This window comes from Bombina bombina, unplaced genomic scaffold (genome assembly GCF_027579735.1).
Source record: "Bombina bombina isolate aBomBom1 unplaced genomic scaffold, aBomBom1.pri scaffold_462, whole genome shotgun sequence".
NCBI lineage: Eukaryota > Metazoa > Chordata > Amphibia > Anura > Bombinatoridae > Bombina > Bombina bombina.
Window position 1 is genome coordinate 347285 of NW_026511358.1, and position 26316 is coordinate 373600.

The window sequence follows — 26316 nt, forward strand, 5'->3', positions numbered from 1 at the left end:
GGTGCGGCAGTAGCTGTATAGGCCCAAGTTGCGCAGCAGGTATGAGGCGTCTTAACAAGTGTCCCAATAGCCACACGGGAGGGTCTCCGCAGGTGTCCGATGATCTTTTATAGTGCCGGGGCTTAAAGGTACAGGTATGGTTTGTATAACAAGCTTTTAGATGCCTTTTTCTTGCTAATGAGAGGTCTGGGGCTTCAGAGCTCGCTCAATGTGCGGCCATTAGGTTTCCTGGCCAGGCTCCGCCCTCTCTACAGATCATTTTTAAAGGGCAGTAACCTTTTTACTATATTCATGGCATTTATTTATATATTTTTATATGCGATTATATGGTTATTTATTGTATTGCAGTACAGTTTTAAATTCATATAGGTGCTATATATGATCTTAAGTGTCTATATTTATAAGTATTTATATATTTTTATACATTATCTAAAATTATAATGCATAAAATATAGATTGTCTCCCACCTTAGATAGATAGCGCCGAGTATTTATTTTGTTTTTATTTTGGAACACTTAAAACAAAGACAGGACTACATTATGACACAAACCTGATACTTACCCTAGAAAGACTCATAGGTCACTATACATTGACAATGTTAGACACGAATATTAAAATAATATTGGCTTCGACACAACCAAAAGAGGACAACCAGCTTAGTTAACCTAAATGTTTTTGTAAATGGAACAAGACTATGCAAATTCCTTATGTTTATAAGTTGTTGTTTTTTCTTTTCTATTTCATGATAACAGAATCCACTATTATGGTATGTTACAATCAACACTGATAATGTAAAGTGTTCAACTGTTTACAAATATGTAACTTATAAAGTTTCTCAATAAAAAGAATTTGGACTAAAAAAAAATTTGGATCACTGGGGAAACAAAAAAACACAAAACAAAAAAAAAAAAGAATTTTACAGTACACAGTCCCTTTTATTGTAGAAGAAATATGTTTAATTGATAGACAAAGACAAACAGTATGACAAGATTCAGTCTATATTAAAATTCTGTTGTGATAGTTGAAGATTTAATTTCATAACCGTTGCAATCTCCTCCTCAGTTCCCAGACTCCCTTTTCTCAACATCATTTATTTACAGTGAATGCCTGTAGTCCTGTGATAGCTCTTCCAAGAATTAAAGCATGGACATCATGTGTACCTACAAAAAACAAAACAAAAACAAAAAACTATTATTACAATTTAAAAAAACAAACCAAATTATATATATATATATATATATATATATATATATATATATATATATATATATATATATATATATATATATATATATATATATATATAAGGAATGTTATCAAACTGTTCTATATAAAAAAAAAACTATTTATTTTTGACTAATCAACCTTAAAATGTTAATTAAAAGATAAAAACAGTTTCAGAGCATTGATAGAGAGCCTGTAGCTCAGCACAAAGAGCCTAGCACTCATGTGGGGCATTGAAGGTACCCAATACCCAGAGCCTGGCACACATATAGGGCAGCACAGGTACAAAGAGCCTAACACGTATTTGAGGGCCTAGTCAGGGCCGGACTGGAAAAATCAGTCTGGCCCTGGAAGTATTTAAAGACTAGACCCAGAACCCCCCTCAATCTTGCTTTTACCCCCCCCCCCCCCCTTATCTTGCCTTAAAGGCCTCTTTTCAGCCACAACATGCCCCAACACCCTCATCAGGAGCGGAACAGCTGAATGAAGGATGTGGCTCTATGGTGACAACAGCCCACCAGTAAAAGTCTTGGTATCCTGGCAGGTCTAGTTTCCATTGAGGTGGTAAAGTGTGGAAACTGGTAGTATTCTCCATAATGAAGATAAATGTTTTTACCATCAGTTTTCAAACGTTTTCTTCTCAATGGGAACTAGGCCAGTATTTGGGGGTAACAGATTGCCACACCTGTATCAATTAGCACAGGGTTGCATATCAATACCTGTGGCTATGATGGAGAACTTTTAGGTGGGGAAGAATTATGAAATTATAGGTGTCATAAGTATAAATAGACTGGTTAGCTACAAAATGTTTTTCATACCTTCATATGTGTTAACAGCCTCCAGATTCATGACGTGCCTGATGATATGATACTCATCCGAAATACCATTTCCTCCTAGCATGTCCCTTGCCTGCCTGGCTATATCAAGCGCCTTGCCACATGAATTCCTTTTTAGCATAGATATCATTTCTGGGGTGGCTCTAAAAAACGAGGGAGAAAGAATAATATTGGCAATTCACACAACTCTATCTACCCTACCTTTATTTAAATCTATTCTTACTTGGTGAACAAACAGAAAATAATGAATTATACAAAATAAGAAACTTTTTTTTTTACACCTTAATAATAAAAAAATAGGACAGTCAGTTGCAAAAACGATCTAATTTTTTTGTGTAAAACTTCTGCTTGTCCTATGTTCCCTAGAGAGGGCAATAAGCAAAATTCTGTGACCTAATGATTTGCAAAAAGATACAAAATTGCCTTAACCAGGTTACTGATGGCTTACATACTAAATAATATTGGTTTCCTCTCTCTCAATATGTATTATATTTAAACAAATATTAATTGCCACAAAAAAAGTTTTACGTTTTCTATAAAATGTTTAAAAGCAAGGAAATTCCTAACAAACAGCCCTATTCCCCCTTGGGAGCGTTGCATGACACAGCTTCCTCTTCACCCTGACTCTTTGCAGTCTGCTTTACACCCTTTTACTCTCTCCCTCACACATAGCACCCTCCTCATCTGTTTGTTACACTCAACCTTCTCCTAATCCTCTCACCCCTTCTTATTTATACACAGTCCTGCTTATCCTCTCAGCTCACTGCCCTCACATGCCAGTCCTTGCTTACCCTCTTAGTCGCCCTCTACCGTGCAACCTCCTCATCCCCTCTCCCATAACTCCTGAAAATAAATATATATATATATATATATATATATATATATATATATATATATATATATATATCTATCAGCAGAAACTGTATGCACACATATAATTTTTTACTAGTGACAATGTAATCAACTATATCTTGTGTGATGTCATCAGTGATGTCTTTGAGGATGTCATGCAAAGCTCCCAAGAGGAGGGTGGGGGCAGTTTATGTTAGGAATTTCCTTGGTTTTAAACATTTGATAGAAAACTTAAACTATGGCTTTTTTTGCCAATCGATTGACTTGTTTTTCCCTAAGAAATTAAAACGGATAATCTACATATGTTTTAGAGAGAAAAAAAAAAAAAAAAAAAAAAAAACTATAAAAAATATGAATTGTTATTTTGTTCTAATTTTTTTTAATAAACAAACACGTATTCAGCAAGAAGGGGCACTAACATATTATATATTTATAGGTTTGTGGGAGGATTGTATATATAACAACTGCCATTTCAAGCAAAAGGCAAACCTAAGCTGCTTCACTGCTGTGCCACAATGCAGATTTAAAAAAAAAAAAAAAAAAAGTGGAAGGAACAGGGTTCCCCCGAGTGTGTCTGAAGCTCTCTCACAACTGATACTTTCGAAGCATCTGCAGATCTCACTGATTTAAAAGGGACAGCAAACACCTTGTAATTACAAGACATTTCTGTTGCGTTGCTATAGAATAACATGCCAGCCAAGTCTTAACATTTACTGCAATAAGTTATTGCAACCCTAATAAATAATAAAAAAGTGAGCAGAATAAATAATGAGCATATATTGCCAATATTTTTCTACACTTAAACATTGCATGGGGTATTTAATTTTTTAGCTTAATGTTGACTTATAGGGATATTAAATACCTCTAACTTTTAATTAAAAATTGAGCTTTGTTCCATATTTTCTAGACAGGCCAAAAAGCAGAATCTGCAACCTTGGCTTTCAAAATGCTGAAAATTCCCTATAACCTGGCTATTTGATTTGCTGCATTTGCAGGTTAGAGAATTTGCCTTTCAACCTTTTTTTTTTTTTAAAACGGAGTGTGGGACAAGCACAATTTTTGCAAAAAAAAAAAAAAAAAAAAAAAAAAGAAGTGCTGTTTAATGCGCTTTTAAATACCAAAATGTAAGGCATTTTTAAACACGTTTTATAATAGAAGGGCCACAGAGTATGACTGGCACTTACCTCCCCTCATCTTTTAGACGACCTAGTTGTAGACAGGCCTGTAGGCCAATAGTAATTTCTGTCAACATGTCTGCCATCTTCTTCTGGATCAGTTGGTTTCTGGCAAGAGGGACGCCAAATTGTATCCTATGTAATATAAGGTGAAGAGGTAAATTGCCCACTTGTTTAAAGAACATGCTCCATACTACTATATGATTTTTGGAATAGACAGATGCCATATCCCCTGGTTATCCTTTTAAACAAAGGACACCAAGAAAACAAATTTGATAATATAAGTAAATTGAAAATCTTTTAAAACTGCATGCTCTCTCTGAATCTTGAAAGTTTAATTTTCAATTTCAATATCCCTTTAATGGTGTGTATGAAGACAATGCCCTGAAAAGATAGATTTGAAGAGTTGTGTTTCAGGGAGAATCAGAATGAGTAAAGAAGAGAACAAAATATCCCTATAACTTTACAAGCCACATTTGTTTTCTTTTTTGTGCAATATTCTGAAAATAAATGTGTGTGCGCGCCATTAAATGGACATTATAATGGCAAAAAAATAAATAAAAAAATTAAATGCCCTTATTTGTTACAGAAAGTTAGTTTTTGCACTGGTGACCCTTTTAAAGCTAGGTGACGATCTTTAACCTCTACAAAAAAAAAAAAAAAAAAAAAAAAACCCACGCATTTAAAAGGGACAGTACACTGTAAAATTGTTTTTCCATTAATGTATTTTAAATGACTTGTTATACCAACTGCAGAGTATAAAATATTTGAAAAATTCAATTTTCATGCTTATCTGTGTATATGAAGTAGCTGATTTTGTGCTTTTAAACCACAGCCTATTACAATGGGTTGAACTTAAAGGTGATATCAGATCTCATTATGTTATAACTTTGTTTACACAAACTTGCTTCCTTATCTTTTATTTGGCTGGAACACCAAAGCTCAATACATAGAGAGAACAATGGAAAATGATGATTTTATTACTTAACTAACCTGCATCCCACTGAGAGTGTAATCTCTTCTGCTGGCTGTGTAAACTTAGGCTATTCAATAGCCTATACTCCAGTATTAATTTGTTCAGTATAGGTGGCGATACCACAGGCTAAATCAGCTATTTTAAATGCTGAAATAGGAGTAAAGGAGCTACTTGTAACCAATTTAATACACTCTAGCAGGTTAAAAGGATCATTGAGAATAATTTAAAGGGGAGAAAATTTTTGGGTGAACTGTCCCTTTAAGTAAACTTCCTTTGATGAGCTACAAGACATACCCATGAGAAGGGAATGGTTAGTGATTGGCAGATACATGCATATGCCACTCATAATTGGCTCGCCAGCAGTGTCCTACTCAGGGGTTACATCGTGTTGCAGCTAGATTCCATTGTCAAGTAATGGAAACACTGTAAACTTTCTACAATGGCTCAATCTATGAATGAAAATAGAAGACATACCTATCTAAAGTATATTGCCTGGCGGCATGAAGACAAAACTCAGCTGCACCTAAGGCTCCCCAAGAAATACCATAACGAGCATTATTCAGACAACCAAAGGGACCCTGCAAAACAAGCACATCATGAGTGAATTATATAGAGAAATACATGTTAAAAGACAGAGGGACATGAATCCCATTTTTTTTCTTTCCTGATTCAGATAGCGTATATCATCATTTTAAACAACTTTATATTTACTTACTATTATCTAGTTTGTTTTGTTCTCTTGGTATCCTTTATTGAAAACTATACCTAGGTAGGCTTAGGAGCTGCACATATGTAATTTTATTGGCTCACTCAGTGTCTTCAACTAACTCCAAATAGTGCATTGCTGTTTCTTCAACAAACCATACCAATATGACACTGGTTTTCAAACCTGTTCTCAGGCCTCCCCAACAGGCCAGGTTTTCAGGATTACCTTGGATGAGAGCAGGTTAAATAGCCATATTTACTAATCAGCTGATTATTTCACCTGTGCTCTAGTTCAGATATCTTCAAAATGTGGCCTGTTAGGGAGACCTGAGGGCAGGTTTAAAAACCAGTGCAAAAGAATGAAGCAAATTATAAAATAGAAGTTAACTGGTAAATTGTTTAAAATTGTATGCTCTATCTGAATCATGAAAGAAAAATGTTGGGGTTCATGTGCCTTTAAGTAGAACTATTTGTTGCCATGACATTAGCACTAAAGTGAAATATTAGACAAACTGAACTCCAGCCACTTCAGTTTACATTCTTCAAAGAAACAGGAATAATCATATCCTAATTAAAAGGCACATTAAACACCAAATACATGATAGGCAGAATGATGTATTTAAAGCAACAGTTAGCCTGCAGATATTTTTAAAAAATGTATATATTTTTTGAATATTGAAGGGAAAAAAAAAAAACGGAGGAGTACAATTTTAGTGACTACCAAACAATATGTGCCACCATGTTGTAAACTAAGTTTCCTTCTCTGCTGGGACCAATAAGGGGTCGTTATAGGAGCTGGAACATCTAACGAATTTATTTGTGGAATTAAATAAAGTGATAGTAAATCCTAGCATTTTTGAAACGCTAGGATTTACCAGTGCAACAAATAAAGGGGACTTTCAGTCATGAAATATAAAATACTTCATGCTGAAAGTTCTTTTATTTGTCTGCAGCGTTCACCGCGCTGAGCGCCTCAGGCAGCCGACGGCAGAATGCTAATTTTATCACGGAGGTGATTTTAGCCAACAGCTTGTTAAATGTCTGGCATAATGCCAGCTGGCCCGCACAGCTATTGGCTAAGAGGTGGAAACATCCCCTCACTGAAAAATAGTGTTCTGCCATGGGCTGCTTGAGGAGCTCAGCACGGTGAGCGCTTCAGACAAAAAGGATCTTTCAGCATGAAGTATTTTATACTTCATTACTGAAAGTCCCCTTTATTGGTTCCACTGGTAAATCCTAGCGTTTCAAAAAAATGCTAGGATTTACCATCACTTTAAGCAGTGTTAACTCTGAACTTCCACTTTGAACAGGAATTGGAAAGCCCACAAATGTCAAAATTAAATTACAGTAAAAGGGGACAAAAGAAATTATAAAAGTACATTGCAAAGTTGTTTTGCTAAACGTATTTAAACATTTTATATTAAAATCTAATTTAAAGGGACATTATAGCTGAGATAGTATTCCCCATATAGGTTATAGATGTATAGTAAAAAACATTTGTAATGTACTTGTTTTATTCCCCTTGTCTTATTGTCCTGTAATAGAAGTATTGTGTTTTACTAGTGCCCTGGGAGTGGCTGAATTGAATCCTGCAGATCTAACCCTGCAACATTTGTATTTGTTCTAATTTAAATCTAACCCTACATGGTTATAGCAGAAGATCTAAGATAAATATAATAAGGGGCTGTTCAAGGTGTATGCCCCAGGGTTGTAAAACAATCCAAAATTGTGCAAAATGACAGTTTTAAATTATTTTTTACCCGAGACCTCATATCTTTGAGACGTTATAACCTTTTACAGCAATTTTTTAAATATTTTTTATCACAGTATTATGAGTGTAACTGTACTATTAAAAGGGATACTGAACCCAAAAATTTTCTTTTGTGATTCAGATAGAGCATCACATTTTAAGCAACTTTCTAATGTACTCCTATTATCAAATTTTCTTCATTCTCTTGGTATCTTTATTTGAAATGCAAGAATGTAAGTTTAGATGCCGGACCATTTTTGGTGAACAACCTGGGATGTCCTTGCTGATTGGAAGATAAATTAATTTACCAATAAAAAAGTGCTGTCCAGAGGCTAAACCAAAAAAGCAAAAACAGCTTAGATGCCTTCTTTTTCAAGAGAACAAAGAAAAATTGATAATAGGAGTAAATTAGAAAGTTGCTTAAAATTGCATGCTCTATCTGAATCACAAAAGAAAAAAATTGGGTTCAGTGTCCCTTTAAATGTATTTTTGATGTGTTTTGATTCGCTAACATTTCAACAGAGCTCTGTAGTTGCGCTAACATGATGCATGTTAAATTTGATCTTGCTCAAGCAAATATGTTTACTTTTAACGCATGAAAAGCAGAAAAAAATACAATTTCTCTCATATGCAACAGTTAGCACACCACTAGCAATCCATCCCTAAAAGGGGGGGGGGGAGATTTGTACAGTACAATGTCTCTTTAAGACCCACAGTTTTCAGAGTTAAATTATAGAAAAATCAAATAAATCCACAAAGCATTTATTTCTACACATATTTAAACATTTTATAATACAATCTCAAACTGTCATGTCCTTTTAAAGAATATTTTTGGTCTAATTCCTTGTTCGTTGTACATAAGACAGTATCTTACCCCCATTCCTGAAACATTTGGAAGCAGATTTGTCTCTGGTATTTCTACATCTTCCATAAGGATCATGCCTGTTGCTGAAGCCCGAAGAGAAAATTTTCCTTCTATTTTGGGGGTAGACAGCCCCTTAGTTCCCCTCTCAATCAGGAAACCCCTGACTCTACCATCTTCACATATTGCCCAAACCACACAGAGGTCAGCAATAGGGGAATTAGTGATCCTAAGTAAGGAAACAGGAGAGAAACAGACTTCATAAAACACTGCTTTTAAATATACTAAAGCATCATTAACCCCTTCCTTGCAGAGCAAGAGTTGTATTAGTTATTTCTTTGCATTTACATATAAATTGTTATTTCTCTTGTTAAGTGTATCCAGTCCACGGATCATCCATTACTTATGGGATATTAACTCCTCCCCAACAGGAAGTGCAAGAGGATTCACCCAGCAGAGCTGCTATATAGCTCCTCCCCTAACTGCCATTACCAGTCATTCTCTTGCACCCAACGAATAGATAGGATGTGTGAGAGGACTGTGGTGATTATACTTAGTTTCATACCTTCAATCAAAAGTTTGTTATTTTATAATAGCACCGGAGTGTGTTATTCCTTCTCTGGTAGAATTTGAAGAAGAATCTACCTGAGTTTTTCTATGATTTTAGCCGGAGTAGTTAAGATCATATTGCTGTTTCTCGGCCATCTGAGGAGAGGTAAACTTCAGATCAGGGGACAGCGGGCAGATTAATCTGCAAAGAGGTATGTAGCAGCTTATTATTTTCTGACAATGGAATTGATGAGAAAATTCTGCCATACCGATATAATGTAAACTCAGCCTTAAATGCAGTAGCAGCAACTGGTATCAGGCTGTCATGTATGTATATTTTACACTTCAGTATTCTGGGGAATGGCACTTCACTGGAATTATACTGTATGCATAAAACTTTAGCCTAATTTGCAGGGACTAGCAACAGGCTTTTTAATAACACTCAATTTATTAATGTTAAACGTTTTTTGCTGGTATGTAAAATCATTTAATTTTCTGAGGTACTGGGTGAAAAAATGTTTTGGGCACTATTTTTTTCCACTTGGCAGTCGTTTTATTTAATTTATGACAGTTTACTGATCTCTCTCACTGTTATGTGTAAGGGGGAGAGGTGCTTTTGCTACGCATCAAAAAATTCAGTCAGAAGTTTATTGTCTTCCCTGCATGATCCGGTTCAGAACTCAGGGGTCTTCAAAACTTGTTTTGAGTGAGGTAATCACTCACAGCAGAGCTGTGAAATTGTAGTTGACTGTGATAAAAAAACGTTTATTTCTGTATTTTTTTTTTTTTTTTTTCTGCTATCAGGGTTAGTTATCCTTTGCTAATGGGAGCAATCCTTTGCTAAAATTGTGTTTTTTACAAAGATTTGATGCTATAACTTTTCAGTTTATTAATTTTCAACTGTCATAACTTTTTCTGTGCTTCTTATAGGCACAGTACGTTTTCATATTATAGTAAATTACTTGAAAAGTATTTCCAAGTTGCTAGTTTATTTGCTAGTGTGTTAAACATGTCTGATTCAGAGGAAGATATCTGTGCTATATGTGCTAAAGCCAAAGTGGAGCCCAATAGAAATTTATGTACTAACTGCATTGATGCTACTTTAAATAAAAGTCAATCTGTACAAATTGAACATATTTCACCAAACAATGAGGGGAGAGTTATGCCGACTAACTCGCCTCACGTGTCAGTACCTGCATCTCCCGCTCGGGAGGTGCGTGATATTGTAGCGCCGAGTACATCTGGGCGGCCATTACAAATCACATTACAGGATATGGCTACTGTTATGACTGAAGTTTTGGCTAAATTACCAGAACTAAGAGGTAAGCGTGATCACTCTGGGGTGAGAACAGAGTGCGCTGATAATATTAGGGCCATGTCAGACACTGCGTCACAATTTGCAGAACATGAGGACGGAGAGCTTCATTCTGCGGGTGACGGTTCTGATCCAAACAAACTGGATTCAGATATTTCAAATTTTAAATTTAAGCTGGAAAACCTCCGTGTATTACTAGGGGAGGTGTTAGCGGCTCTGAATGATTGTAACACAGTTGCAATACCAGAGAAAATGTGTAGGTTGGATAAATATTTTGCGGTACCGGCGAGTACTGACGTTTTTCCTATACCTAAGAGACTTACTGAAATTGTTACTAAGGAGTGGGATAGACCCGGTGTGCCGTTCTCACCCCCTCCGATATTTAGAAAGATGTTTCCAATAGACGCCACCACACGGGACTTATGGCAAACGGTCCCTAAGGTGGAGGGAGCAGTTTCTACTTTAGCTAAGCGTACCACTATCCCGGTGGAGGATAGCTGTGCCTTTTCAGATCCAATGGATAAAAAGTTAGAGGGTTACCTTAAGAAAATGTTTGTTCAACAAGGTTTTATATTGCAACCTCTTGCATGCATTGCGCCTGTCACGGCTGCAGCAGCATTTTGGTTTGAGTCTCTGGAAGAGACACTTGAATCAGCTCCATTAGATGAGATTACACACAAGCTTAAAGCCCTTAAGTTAGCTAACTCATTTATTTCAGATGCCGTAGTACATTTAACTAAACTTACGGCTAAGAATTCCGGATTCGCCATTCAGGCACGCAGAGCACTGTGGCTAAAATCCTGGTCAGCTGACGTTACTTCTAAATCTAAATTGCTTAATATACCTTTCAAAGGGCAGACCTTATTCGGGCCCGGGTTGAAAGAAATTATCGCTGACATTACAGGAGGTAAAGGCCATGCCCTGCCTCAAGACAGAGCCAAACCTAAGGCTAGACAGTCTAATTTTCGTTCCTTTCGTAATTTCAAAGCAGGAGCAGCATCAACTTCCTCTGCACCAAAACAGGAAGGAGCTGTTGCTCGCTACAGACAAGGCTGGAGACCTAACCAGTCCTGGAACAAGGGCAAGCAGGCCAGGAAACCTGCTGCTGCCCCTAAGACAGCATGAATCGAGGGCCCCCGATCCGGGAACGGATCTAGTGGGGGGCAGACTTTCTCTCTTCGCCCAGGCTTGGGCAAGAGATGTCCAGGATCCCTGGGCGTTAGAGATCATATCTCAGGGATACCTTCTAGACTTCAAATTCTCTCCCCCAAGAGGGAGATTTCATCTGTCAAGGTTGTCAACAAACCAAATAAAGAAAGAGGCGTTTCTACGCTGCGTACAAGATCTTTTATTAATGGGAGTGATCCATCCGGTTCCGCGGTCGGAACAAGGACAAGGGTTTTACTCAAATCTGTTTGTGGTTCCCAAAAAAGAGGGAACTTTCAGGCCTATCTTGGATTTAAAGATCCTAAACAAATTCCTAAGAGTTCCATCGTTCAAAATGGGAACTATTCGGACAATTTTACCCATGATCCAAAAGGGTCAGTACATGACCACAGTGGATTTAAAGGATGCTTACCTTCACATACCGATTCACAAAGATCATTACCGGTATCTAAGGTTTGCCTTTCTAGACAGGCATTACCAGTTTGTAGCTCTTCCATTCGGATTGGCTACGGCTCCGAGAATCTTCACAAAGGTTCTGGGTGCTCTTCTGGCGGTACTAAGACCGCAAGGAATTGCGGTAGCTCCGTACCTAGACGACATTCTGATACAAGCTTCAAGCTTTCAAACTGCCAAGTCTCATACAGAGTTAGTACTGGCATTTCTAAGGTCGCATGGATGGAAGGTGAACGAAAAGAAGAGTTCTCTCTTTCCACTCACAAGAGTTCCCTTCTTGGGGACTCTGATAGATTCTGTAGAAATGAAGATTTACCTGACAGAAGACAGGTTAACAAAGCTTCAAAATGCATGCCGTGTCCTTCATTCCATTCAACACCCGTCAGTAGCTCAATGCATGGAGGTGATCGGCTTAATGGTAGCAGCAATGGACATAGTACCCTTTGCACGCCTACATCTCAGACCGCTGCAATTGTGCATGCTAAGTCAGTGGAATGGGGATTACTCAGACTTGTCCCCTACTCTGAATCTGGATCAAGAGACCAGAAATTCTCTTCTATGGTGGCTTTCTCGGCCACATCTGTCCAGGGTGATGCCATTCAGCAGGCCGGACTGGACAATTGTAACAACAGACGCCAGCCTACTAGGTTGGGGCGCTGTCTGGAATTCTCTGAAGGCTCAGGGACAATGGAGTCAGGAGGAGAGTCTCCTGCCAATAAACATTCTGGAATTGAGAGCAGTTCTCAATGCCCTTCTGGCTTGGCCCCAGTTAACAACTCGGGGGTTCATCAGGTTTCAGTCGGACAACATCACGACTGTAGCTTACATCAACCATCAGGGAGGGACAAGAAGCTCCCTAGCAATGATGGAAGTATCAAAGATAATTCGCTGGGCAGAGTCTCACTCTTGCCACCTGTCAGCAATCCACATCCCGGGAGTGGAGAACTGGGAGGCGGATTTCTTAAGTCGTCAGACTTTTCATCCGGGGGAGTGGGAACTTCATCCGGAGGTCTTTGCCCAAATACTTCGACGTTGGGGCAAACCAGAGATAGATCTCATGGCGTCTCGACAGAACGCCAAGCTTCCTCGTTACGGGTCCAGATCCAGGGATCCGGGAGCGGTTCTGATAGATGCTTTGACAGCACCTTGGACCTTCGGGATGGCTTATGTGTTTCCACCCTTCCCGATGCTTCCTCGATTGATTGCCAGAATCAAACAGGAGAGAGCATCAGTGATTCTAATAGCACCTGCATTGCCACGCAGGACTTGGTATGCAGATCTAGTGGACATGTCATCCTCTCCACCTTGGTCGCTACCTCTGAAACAGGACCTTCTGATCCAGGGTCCCTTCAAACATCAAAATCTAATTTCTCTGAAGCTGACTGCTTGGAAATTGAACGCTTGATTTTATCAAAACGTGGTTTTTCTGAGTCAGTTATTGATACCTTAATACAGGCTAGGAAGCCTGTTACCAGAAAGATTTACCATAAGATATGGCGCAAATACTTATATTGGTGCGAATCCAAGAGTTACTCATGGAGTAAGGTTAGGATTCCGAGGATATTGTCTTTTCTACAAGAAGGTTTAGAAAAGGGTTTATCCGCTAGTTCCTTAAAGGGACAGATTTCAGCTCTGTCCATTCTTTTACACAAACGTCTGTCAGAAGTTCCGGACGTTCAAGCTTTTTGTCAGGCTTTAGATAGGATCAAGCCTGTGTTTAAAACTGTTGCTCCACCATGGAGTTTGAACTTAGTTCTTAATGTTTTACAGGGGGTTCCGTTTGAACCCCTTCATTCCATTGATATCAAGTTGTTATCTTGGAAAGTTCTGTTTTTAATGGCGATTTCCTCGGCTCGAAGTCTTCATACTTTTTCCAAATTTTACAAATTTGACACTTTTGCTTCTTCGGAGGCTGTTTTTGGGAGAAAGGTTCTTCAGGCAGTGGTTCCTTCCGTATAAAGAGCCTGCCTGTCCCTCCCGCCATCCGTGTACTTTAGCTTTGGTATTGGTATCCCATAAGTAATGGATGATCCGTGGACTGGATACACTTAACAAGAGAAAACATAATTTATGCTTACCTGATAAATTTATTTCTCTTGTAGTGTATCCAGTCCACGGCCCGCCCTGTCACTTTAAGGCAGGTAATTTTTCCATTAAACTACAGTCACCACTGCACCCTATGGTTTTCCTTTCTCTACATGTTTTCGGTCGAATGACTGGTAATGGCAGTTAGGGGAGGAGCTATATAGCAGCTCTGCTGGGTGAATCCTCTTGCACTTCCTGTTGGGGAGGAGTTAATATCCCATAAGTAATGGATGATCCGTGGACTGGATACACTACAAGAGAAATAAATTTATCAGGTAAGCATAAATTATGTTATTCTTTCGGTGAAATACCTTTTTTTTCCCCCTCAAAAGACCAACGGCTAGATTACGAGTTTTGCGTTATGAGCGGCTTGGTGCTAACTTGCAAGTTATTTCCACCGCTCACCTCCCTATAGCACTGCTATTACAGGTTTGCAAAAATCCGGCGTTAGCAGGCAATATGTGAGCGTTGAGCAAAATTGAGCTCCATACCGCACTCAAATACCAGCGCTGCTTTGAGCTGGTTTTACGTAATCGTGCTTGATTTCCCCATAGACATCAATGGGGAGAGCCGGCTAAAAAAAAAAAAGCCTAACACCTGCAATAAAGGAGCGTAAAGCTCCGCAACGCAGCCCCATTGATTCCTATGGGGAAAGAAAATTTATGTCTACACCTAACACCCTAACATAAACCCCCGAGTCTAAACACCCCTAATCTGCCGCCCCCGACATCGCCGACACCTACATTACACTTATTAACCCCTAATCTACTGCCCCCAACATCGCTGCCACCTACATTACACTTATTAACCCCTAATCTGCCGCCCCCAATGTCGTTGCTACCTACATACACTTATTAACCCCTAATCTTCCGCCCCCAATGTCGCCGCCACTATACTAAAGTTATTAACCCCTAAACCTAAGTCTAACCCTAACACCCACTAACTTTAATATAATTAAAATAAATCTAAATAAAAATTAATATCATTAACTAAATAATTCCTATTTAAAACGAAATACTTACCTGTAAAATAAACCCTAAGCTAGCTACAATATAACTAATAGTTACATTGTAGCTATCTTAGGTTTTATTTTTATTTCACAGCTAAGTTTGTATTTATTTTAACTAGGTAGACTAGGTATATAGTTATTAACTATTTACTAGCTAACTAGTTAAAATAAATACAAATTTACCTGTAAAATAAAACCTAACCTGAGTTACACAAACACCTAACCTTATACTACAATTAAATAAATTACATTAAATACAATTAACTAAATAACAAAAAACAACACTAAATTACACAAAATAAAAAATAAAATTATCAAATATTTAAACTAATTACACCTAATCTAATAGCCCTATCAAAATAAAAAAGCCCCCCCAAAATAAAAAAACCCTAGCCTAAACTAAACTGCCAATAGCCCTTAAAAGGGCCTTTTGCGGGGCATTGCCCCAAAGAAATCAGCTCTTTTCCCTGTAAAAAAATAATACAAACAGCCCCCCAACAGTAAAACCCACCAGCCACACAACCACCCCCCCAAATAAAATCCTATCTAAAAAACCTAAGCTCCCCGTTGCCCTGAAAAGGGCATTTGGATGGGCATTGCCCTTAAAAGGGCATTTAGCTCTTTTTCAGCCCAAACCCTCAGCTAAAAATAAAACCCACCCAAATAAACCCTTAAAAAAACCTAACACTAACCCCGGACGATCCACTTACAGTTTTTGAAGACTGGACATCCATCCTCAACGAAGCCGAGAGAAGTCTTCATCCAAGTGGCAAAAAGTGGTCCTCCAGACGGGCAGAAGTCTTCATCCAGACGGCATCTTCTATCTTCATCCTTCCGACGCAGAGCGGCTCCATCTTCAAGACATCCGGTGCGGAGCATCCTCTTCTTTCGATGGATCTTCAAGAATGAATTCTCCTTTAAATCACATCATCCAAGATGGCATCCCTTGAATTCCGATTGGCTGATAGAATTCTAGGTGAAAAAATCCTATTGGCTGATGCAATCAGCCAATAGGATTGAGCTCACATTCCATTGGCAGATTGGAACAGCCAATAGAATGCAAGCTCAATCCTATTGGCTGATTGCATCAGCCAATAGGATTTTTCCCCTTTATATCCGATTGGCTGATAGAATTCTATCAGCCAATTGGAATTCAAGGGACGCCATCTTGGATGACATCATTTAAAGGAGAATTCATTCTTGAAGATCCATCGAAATTAGAGGATGCTCCTCGCCGGATGTCTTGAAGATGGAGCCGTTCCGCGTCGGAAGGATGAAGATAGAAGATGCCGTCTGGATGATGACTTCTGCCCGTCTGGAGGACCACTTCTTTCCACTTGGATGAAGACTTCTCCCGGCTTCGTTGAGGATGGATGTCCGGTCTTCAAAAACTGTAAGTGGATCTTCAGGGTTTTTTTTTTTTTTTTTAAGAGTTTATTGGGTGGGTTTTATTTTTAGCTTAGGGTTTGGGCTAAAAAAGTGCTAAATGCCCTTTTAAGGGCAATGCCCATCCAAATGCCCTTTTCAGGGCAATGGGGAGCTTAGGTTTTTTAGATGGGTTTTTATTTGGGGGGGGTTGGATGTGTGGGTGGTGGGTTTTATTGTTAGGGGGTTGTTTGTATTGTTTTTTTACAGGGAAAAGAGCTGATTTATTTTGGGCAATGCCCCGCAAAAGGCCCATTTAAGGGCTATTGGCAGTTTAGGCTCGTTTTTTTTTTTTGGGGGGGGGCTTTTTTATTTTGATAGGGCTATTAGGTGTAATTAGTTTAAATATTTGATAATTTATTTTTAATTTTGTGTAATTTAGTTAATTGTAGTGTAATGTTAGGTGTTAGTGTAACTCAGGTTAGGTTTTATTTTACAGGTAAATTTGTATTTATTTTAACTAGGTAGCTAGTAAATAGTTAATAACTATTTAGTAACTAATCTACCTAGTTAAAATAAATACAAACTTAGCTGTGAAATAAAAATAAAACCTAAGATAGATACAATGTAACTATTAGTTATATTGTAGCTAGCTTAGGGTTTATTTTACAGGTAAGTATTTAGTTTTAAATAGGTATTATTTAGTTAATGATAGTAATTTTTATTTAGATTTATTTTAAATTATATTAAAGTTAGTGGGTGTTAGACTTAGGGTTAGGGGTTAATAACTTTAGTATAGTGGCGGAGATTTTGGGGGCAGTAGATTAGGGGTTAATAACAGTATTGTAGGTTGCGGCGATGTTAGGGACAGCAGATTAGGGGTTAATATTTAACTAGTGTTTACGATTCGGCGGGAGTGCAGTGATTTAGGGGTTAATATGTTTATTATAGTGGCAGCGATGTCCGGAGCGGCAGATTAGGGGTTAATAATTTTATTTTAGTGTTTGCGATGCGGGAGCGCCTCGGTTTAGGGGTTAATAGGTAGTTTATGGGTGTTAGTGTACTTTGTAACACTTTAGTTATGAGTTTTAGGTTACAGCTTTGTAGCGTAAAGCTCACAACTACTGACTTTCAGTTTACGGTATGGATCTTGACGGTATAGGCTGTACCGCTCACTTTTTGGCCGGACAGGCAAACTCGTAATACCGGCGCTGTGGAAGTCCCATTGAAAAATAACTTTTTGAAAGCTGCGGTAGTTGCGTTACTGCCAAAAAAGTGTGCGGTACAGAAATACCTGCAAGACTCGTAATACCAGTGGCAGCGGTAGTGAAAAAGAGCCATAACGCTGCTTTTTCACTCATATCGCAAAACTCGCAACCAAGTAATTAAATAAATTTGCAGAAATAACATAATGTAAGAAAACCCCCAATATGAAAAAGCATGGGAGTCATTATGTATTAGATATTTCAAACACATGTTTTATGGTCTCATATTTAGCATCAGTTCACATTCCAAAAACATAAAAATTTAGGAGTTTATACCAACATTTTCAATAAAAATTTATTAATTTTTGTCACTATACCATCTAGTAATTTATGCAGAAAATGAGTAGGTCTAAAATAGTGAATATAAACCTTAACATTTTAGATATTTTTAAAATTAGATACAATTCTGATTTAGCAGAAAAGGCAACCTAAGTTACAATATGGCGGCGCCCACTGCTTTATGGACATTAACTTTACCCATATTTTTTAAATATTTAAACAAACTAATATTTTTAAAAATACAGGTACAAATTATTATCAGGCTAATTTTTGCTCTGAATACATCACTAAAGCAATTATTTATTTATTTATTTAGTGTTAAATGTCCCTTTAAAGGCTGCTGCAAGTTATTGCCGTTTTTTACACGGAGCATTTACTGGAGGATGAGATCCTTTATTCGAAAGACTCTCCTCTTTCAAATGAGGAGTCACTGTGCAAACCCACCACCACCACCTGAAGCTTCACTAGCAAGGAAGTCCCTGGAGTTCCCTTTATCATCATGCTTATGTGGTGACATCACAGTGAATTCCTACTGCTGCTAGCGATAGGAAAGGAGACAGCAGTCTTCTTTACTAGCTGCAGTTTGGGAGGTTCCCAGGATCTGATTTGTAAGGGGGAACACCCAGGATGATTATATGTGATTGTCATTTGCCCTCTGAGCATAATGTGGATGATGACCACATGGTTTCACCACCAAGTGGTTATCCTCAGTAATTTTGTATGTGGTAATAAAATTAGCCATGTCTAGGTATTCATACCATGTTTTTGATCCATTCAGTGTATAAGATTTGCCACTTGGGTTGTAACGCGCTCTGGTTTCCATCCCTGCTGGGTCACTACCATGGTTTGGTTCTGTGAGACCAAAACAGCCAAGCAATTCCCCTCTTGCTGTCAACAGATGTAAAATAGTGTAAAAACACAGTCATAGAGCTAGCTGGCTTCTAATGTTACATCATGACAAGTATGCACAGTAACAATGATACTGCAATCTCTTTATCAAACATAATTGTCATCTACGTACCACACTTGCAATCATGAGAGCCTTCCAAAGTCACACAATACAACTACACGATATACAGAATACTGTACTCTCATGCGGCTTAGGTGTAAACTACCTATTTATATAAGTGATACATTAAAGTAAACCTCAGACACATTATTCAGTTCAATATCATTTGGGGCTAGAGATAAATGCACACTTAAAGTGGCATTAAAAGTATTTTAATGTGTTGCATCTAAAAGAAAGCATTATATATAGTTTTACCTCTTTTAAAAATGTTATGGTCCTCCGATAGATAGGAAATAAATACATACATAAGTATTTCATGACTGTAAAGGGTTGTCCCTGTACACAGAGTTGTGAGATTTATTCATGACAAAGTATTTTTAAAGGGATATGAAATCCAATTTTTTTTCTCTTTTATGATTCAGATACAGCATACAAATTTTAAATATATATATATATATATATATATATATATATATATATATATATATATACACACACACATATACACACATATACACACACACTGTATATATTTTTACACTTGCACTACTTTTTTCTTACACAATCCTCTTACCAAGTCTGGGCAGGTATTTTTGCTTCTGTTCTTCTGTCCCATATGCGTAGATTGGATGCATAACAAGAGAGGATTGGACGCTCATCACTGACCGATAGCTGCTGTCTACCCTCTCCACCTCACGAGCTAACAGTCCGTATGCCACATAAGATGTACCTGCACACCCATACCCTTGTACCAAAACAACAACAATGGCCCAGTTAAAAGGAAGATAATGTCAGCATTTATATATTCAGAATCTTTAAAAAACACAAACAGCTGGGGCGAGGGCATTTTATTCAACGGGAATGGTTTGCAGAGTTGGTTATGCTCTGTGTGAATGGAGGATATAATAGAATACATACTGGGATAATCAACAACATCAAAACTTAATTTCCTTTGCTTAAAAGTTTCTTTTGCTCACCTTTTTGTCTCCACCTTTAAGTAAAATAAAATCTGGATTCTTTGGCGACTTGCCAATAATGAGGACACTACTACTTCATTATTTTAAAAGGTGTTGACAATTTCTGTGATGTCAGTCTGTGGTAAAGTTATTGTAAAGTTATTGTAAAATTAACTTCATAGCCATAATTAGATGAAATGACGTCATCAATAATATCACATTTGTCACATATATATAAAGTTATTGTAAAGTTATTGTAAAATTAACTTCATAGCCATAATTAGATGAAATGACGTCATCAATAATATCACATTTGTCACATATATATAAAGTTATTGTAAAGTTATTGTAAAATTAACTTCATAGCCATAATTAGATGAAATGACGTCATCAATAATATCACATTTGTCACATATATAGATAACTGAGGGACAGAGGTGATTTCCATTTACAAAATCTTAGCATCTTTCCGGTTTCAGAAATGAAAGGCGGATTTTTTTACAAAAAAAAATCCTTATATCGCTAAACTTCTTTATTTTCTTGGAATTTATATGTAGAATAATTTAAAAAGTTACTAATTTTAGGATCTGTAGCTCGCTAGTTCTCAAGACTTGTCATGCCCTTCAATAAGCACAATGTCATATACCATATTATTACAAATGTATTGTTACTAATACAACTGTTTTTTGTGTGTTCAATGGACCAACCCAATTGTGTAACCAATAAAATATCACACACAAACTCATTTCATAAAAGATATATTTTTTTTATACTGCAATTTAACTCAAACTTTTGGATACCAGTGTTTTGTTTTAACAAAAATATTTGAGGATAAACATTTATGTCAAGAATAGTTCATTCATAAATTAAAGGAATGGGAAACGTGTGCTTTGTTTCAATGGAAACCTCTGCTGTAGAGGTAAAATATCATTCACACCTCTGTCTGTTGCTCATGTCTACAACCTTTATCCTTGCTTATTTATTTTTAGTAGGCCAGCATGATACAGCCACTCAGAGGTTGTATCATTTGCATATTAAAGGGACAGTCTACCCCAGAATTTTTATTGTTTTAAAAGATAGATAATCCCTTTATTACCCATTCCCCAGTTTTGCATAACCAACACAGCTATATTAATATACTTTTAACCTCTGTGATTATCTTGTATCTAAGACTCTGCAAACTGCCCCTTTATTTCAGTTCTTTTGACAGACTTGCAGTCTGGCCAATCAGTGCCTGCTCCCAGATAACTTCACGTGCACGAGCACAGTGTTATCTATATGAAATACGTGAACTAACACCCTCTAGTGGTGAAAAACGGTTAAAATGCAATCTGAAAAGAGGTGGCCTTCAAGGTCTAAGAAATTAGCATATGAACCTCCTAGGTTACGCTTTCAACTAAGAATAGCAAGAGAACAAAGCAAAATTGGTGATAAAAGTAAATTGGAAACTTGTTTAAAATTACATGCTCTATCTGAATCATAAAAGTTTATTTTGGCCTAGACTGTCCCTTTAACCATTTGTTTCCCCTGTATCACAATGAGGGTTGGTTGGCAAGTGCAAATCAGTAGCTGGAAATATACATCATTATCAGCATCATTATATATATAGCGATACAGAATTTAAATAAACTATTCAAACAAATACATTTATGAAGAATGTGGGAGCTGAACAGACAACAATGGGGTTAACAGCCTCTTTTAGGTCTGACATTCTTGTTACCATTAATAGTTGATCCGAGAACACCAAGTGATCCCATTTCTGATAATATCTCCCGGTCAAACTCTGCAAGCAATAATAAAATGTATATTACAAACACTGTGCCTTTCTTATGGTACTCTGTGCTGTGTGAACAGAAATAACAGAGAGACTGCAAGGTTAGGTACAATAAAGAGTAATGATTGTGGTGTGTGTAGTTGCAGTGTCAGCTGTGCATGTGGGATTGTAAACATCAGAGAGAATTGCTGACTGAAATGTCATTTTTACCTTCTTTTCTGTTGGCCATGAGGATGCGGGGCATCAGCCTGTCCTGGCAGTAGGAGCGGAAACTGTCTCTTATGAGGATTTCTTCCTCTGTTAGCTGGGAATCCAGACACAGGGGGTCTTGCCAGTCAAATTGTACTGAAAACAGAGACAGACTCATGGAACAAATGTACCAGTACATAAAATCAAGGGTATTGCTAAATCACATGTTCCCCTAACCCAGAGCTTTCCAAACTTTTCATGCTGGTGACACACTTTTTAGACCTACATCATTTCGTGACACAGTAATTCAGTTGTACCAGCAAACAGGAGGTTAAACTAACTTGTTTTAAGAGATACAGACACATACATAAATTATATAATAATGAAATGTATTTACAAGTAACAGTATGTGTGTGCAAGAATTAAAAAAAAGTTTAATAACATCAATAGCTACTTACTATTTTAATGGGGTGTATGAGGTTGATAAGATGAACACAGTTTCTGAATATTTAGTGGAATATTAGATAAAGACACTCTCATTTCATCATCAATCATTTTAAAGCTTCCACTTCCTATCCATATATGAAGAGCAGTGGCAGCAATGCACTACTGGGAGCTAGCTGCAAAAAAAAACACTGTGACTTCTGACTTAAGCTCAGCACTTAAACTGCCGCCCTCAGAGTTCCGTGAGTCCGATTGACTACTGCCCGTGGTGCAAACACACTGCTGTCCCACTCACTGACTACACATGCAATCACAAGCCGATTAAGGAGACTTCACGTGCAGTCAGGAGCCAATGTGCCACCAAAGCCGCCAATGGGAATAGTTTTAGTTCCCACTGAGCTGCGCCAATTGGTTAAGATGATCTGTGACCCACTAGGTATCAATCACGTGTCAACCATGTGATATGCGTAGCAGGCAGGCAGAAAGTCGGAAACCAAAAAAATACAAATTTAAAAAATTTGTGCTGAAGCAGGGACACACCTACACACTGCTGCCGACACACTAGTGTGTCCCGACACAGAGTTTGGAAAGCACTGCCCTAACCAGTATAAATATTAGACACATACACTGACCCAGCATGGCCTTCCTGAAGCAGAACACTTGCCCACTTCCCATAATGCACATGGGTCATTGACAAATAATAATATAAAAACAAAAACTTACATTTTTTGCTTTTATGTTCCTTCTGTGTCTGAAAGTCTGAAAATGCAAACAATGAAACATTAAAATAAAACATATCAATGGCCAACTATACAGGTTTATTTCACTCTAATAGCAAAAGGGCTTATGTGCAATTCTCTTATCCATCACTCAGCTGCTATGTCTATCCCATTGTTGCTGTGTGTATTTTCATTACTGTTTTATTTTTTACCAAACCAGTAGTGTTCATTACTTGACAATTAGAATGTTACCTAAACTCAGTGACAGAATACAAATGACTTAGCATTTAATTTAAAGCATAAAAAGTAAGTTCTACATAAGTATATAAGTGAAGATATCCATTCAAATAACATGTATAGTAATAACACTGCTCTACACTACATATAATCTCAAGCTGCATTGTCTGACTGTATGTAAATGATGTTTAAAAATACTGTAGCAGTTTCCTATATGTATAGAAACAAGGGTCATATTTAAATACATCACAGGATCTTCTAATTTACCATTCAGTTAACTTAAAGTGCTAGATGACCACAGCTCTCACCTTTCTGCTTTGTAACTGTGCCTTGAGTCCTAACAGCACTAAATGTTATAGACCGTCTGGCTGCATTTAGTAGCCGCAAGGTAGTGTTGGTCAACGACATTGTGCCTGTTCTAAGAAACAATGAGGATAATAAAATTTATATTTAATATATATATATATATATATATATATATATATATATATATATATATATATATATATATATATATATATATAATTATTATCTTGCATTAATATGTGAATCACACAACAGTTTTAAACAATCAAATAATAGTATTACATAGATTCATAGTCCTTATTTCCTTATCAAAGTATAGATTACTCTGATGTTAAAAGGGATATTAAACCCATTTTTTTCCCTTTCGTGATTTAGAAAGAGCATGCCATTTTAAACAACTTTCTAATTTACTTCTATTGTCTAATTTGCTTCATTCTCTTTAAATACTTTGCTGAAAAGCATATCTAGATAGGCTCAGTAGCTGCTGATTGGTTGCTGCAGATAGATGCCTCGTCTGATTGGCTCACCCATGTGCATTGCTATTCTTTCAACAAAGGATATCTAAAGAATGAAGCAAATTAGATAATAGAAGTAAATTGGAATGTTGTTTAAAATTGTATTCTCTATCTGAATTATGAAAGAACATGTTTGGGTTTACTATCCCTCTAAATTATAAAGACTATAAGCATTTCCCTAGGTATAATACAGTGTAGGTTTAGCACAGCAAATGTCCATTGTTCAAAGGTCAGTCTGTAGGCAGTGGTCCCACATAGCTTATATCTGGCTTGGTCATGAATGCAGAATACATTGAGACCCATGTACTCCATTTATATCCTGTAGTGTAATTCACGTGGAACTTAGCAAATATGTTACCAGTTGATTACAAATGGTAAAATGCCTATTTAAAATACATGCAGCATGAGAAATGACAGAGGGAACGTTGCTTTGAATGTTACCCTATACCTTCACCAATCAGAACCAAAGGAATGTTACAACGCCCCTTGTTCCTGCCAATCGGATTGAGCAATAATTAAAATTAGTCTGGAGAAAACTAAATAGCTAGGAATCACATGAACGAATATCACTGTGAATTGGACAAAACAATATAAATAACAAGAACAATTGAAACAAATACAATGTGATCCATAGGATACGTATTGCAACTTTACTGAGAGAATTACAATGTATTTATGCGTGTACAGATCTGTGTCCTCCTATGCTCCAACAACATCTGTAAATTCAAAGAAGCACTGCCAGACTGAACTTTAGTCTCAAGGAAGGGATTTAACTATTATATGAAAGTCAGTTCATAACCTGTTTTTAGACCATTATACGAATAATGAGTTTAACATAAATGTGTGAATTTTCGTTATTAATAGATTAAATGTTTATGATTACAATAAAATAAAAATGTATAGAAACACAATCCAGACACGAATTTCCATATGTATTGCTGCAAACTGGCGATGCTATAACATTGTATCTAGTTTTATATTTGTGACGATTTAATGTAGCTACAAAGTGCGTGTGTGTACTTTTCTCGTTCGTGTAAATAACATCCGTGTAAAAAAAACAAAAAATAAACTGTAATTTCTATACTGTACTGCAACATACAGCAATGGCAGTCTGGCACCAAAGGGTTAATATGATGAAAGGGGACAGTCATGATATTGGGATTCTCTGAGTGTGTAATTGTGGGACCTTGAACCTAAAGTGGTACCAGTTTGGAGGAATTAATTGTATTCAGTTTGGGGATAGCAAGGTTGAGAGTTATATAAACAAAACAAACATCACCAGCTGTGAGTTAAACATAGCTATATAATCCTATAAAAAGCCAAACGTGATTCCTTTGCAATATACATATCCAAGTATCTGAAACAATCCTGCAGAAAAAAATGGGTTTTAATTAGAGACAATAATCATAGAACGGTCTCACCTTGTTAAACTCCTTTAGGATTCAGGCTTGGTTATGAAATTGACAAAATGACAGTACATGAACCTTCCCTTTAGAGAAGTTTATCGGCGCTCTTTGATTACGTCACCAGTGAACAGAAACCGCCATCTTGTGTGTGGCAGTACCAGAAAAAGTAGCGTAGTTCCAGAAGATTTTTTTAATTACTTTTGACATGTTACAGTGTTCGTAAGTTATGTTTTCCTTAATGAATGCCGCTGTAGTGTTTCTTTAAGAAATTATATTTGAGGGTAAACAAACGGTAGGATTGACAGGTAGGGTTGCCACCTTTTGTTCAGGTCAAACCTGAACAATTTTGCACCGTGCACAGCACACCAACATTTTTTTTTTTTGCATGGTACACTATATTCACTCTCTTTCTCTCTCACACACACACTCCCTCTCACACACACTCCCTCTCACACACACTTCCTCTCACACACACTTCCCATCTCTTTCACGCACACACACTCCCTCTCTTTCACACACACTCTCTCTTTCACACATACTCTCCCTCTCTCACACAAACACTCCCTCTCTCACACACACTCCCTCTCTTTTTTACACACACTCCCCCTCTTTTTTTACACACACACTCCCTCTCACATTACACTCCCCCTCTCTTTCACACACACACACCACCCCCTCTCTCACCCCCCCTCTTTCTCACACACTCTCTCTCATATACACCCACTCTCTCTTACACACACACACTCCCTCCCCGTCTCACACACACAAACACTCCCTCTCTCTCTCACACACACTCCCTCTCTCTCACACACACTCTCTCTATCACACACACTCACACTCTCTCTATCACACACACACACACACTCTCTCTATCACACACACTCACACTCTTTC

General features: G+C 37.3%; 1 protein-coding gene across 1 annotated transcript; it reads right to left on the reverse strand.

Moving 5' to 3' along the window:
- Positions 1 to 933: 933 nt before the first annotated feature.
- Positions 934 to 25591, reverse strand: LOC128643710 (glutaryl-CoA dehydrogenase, mitochondrial). The gene is made up of 12 exons (XM_053696541.1): positions 25438 to 25591; positions 23504 to 23613; positions 22963 to 22998; positions 21817 to 21951; positions 21553 to 21615; positions 19451 to 19621; positions 18626 to 18755; positions 8393 to 8609; positions 5538 to 5641; positions 4097 to 4222; positions 2043 to 2203; positions 934 to 1160 (listed from the first exon to the last, which is right to left on the reverse strand). The coding sequence occupies exons 2-12, from the start codon at positions 23601 to 23603 to the stop codon at positions 1087 to 1089; spliced, it is 1317 nt and encodes a 438-aa protein (XP_053552516.1). The 5' UTR covers positions 23604 to 23613; positions 25438 to 25591; the 3' UTR covers positions 934 to 1086.
- Between the last annotated feature and the right edge of the window lie 725 nt (positions 25592 to 26316).

What these genes read in the sequence shown, in the direction of transcription:
- LOC128643710 (XM_053696541.1), bottom strand. Translation starts at nt 23,603, where the DNA reads ATGTCGTTGACCAACACTACCTTGCGGCTACTAAATGCAGCCAGACGG. An exon ending in GGAACATAAAAGCAAAAAAT is followed by an intron (nt 21,952 to 22,962) that starts GTAAGTTTTTGT and finishes CTCTGTTTTCAG; the next exon opens with TACAATTTGACTGGCAAGAC. An exon ending in CAAATGTTTCAGGAATGGGG is followed by an intron (nt 5,642 to 8,392) that starts GTAAGATACTGT and finishes CTTGTTTTGCAG; the next exon opens with GGTCCCTTTGGTTGTCTGAA.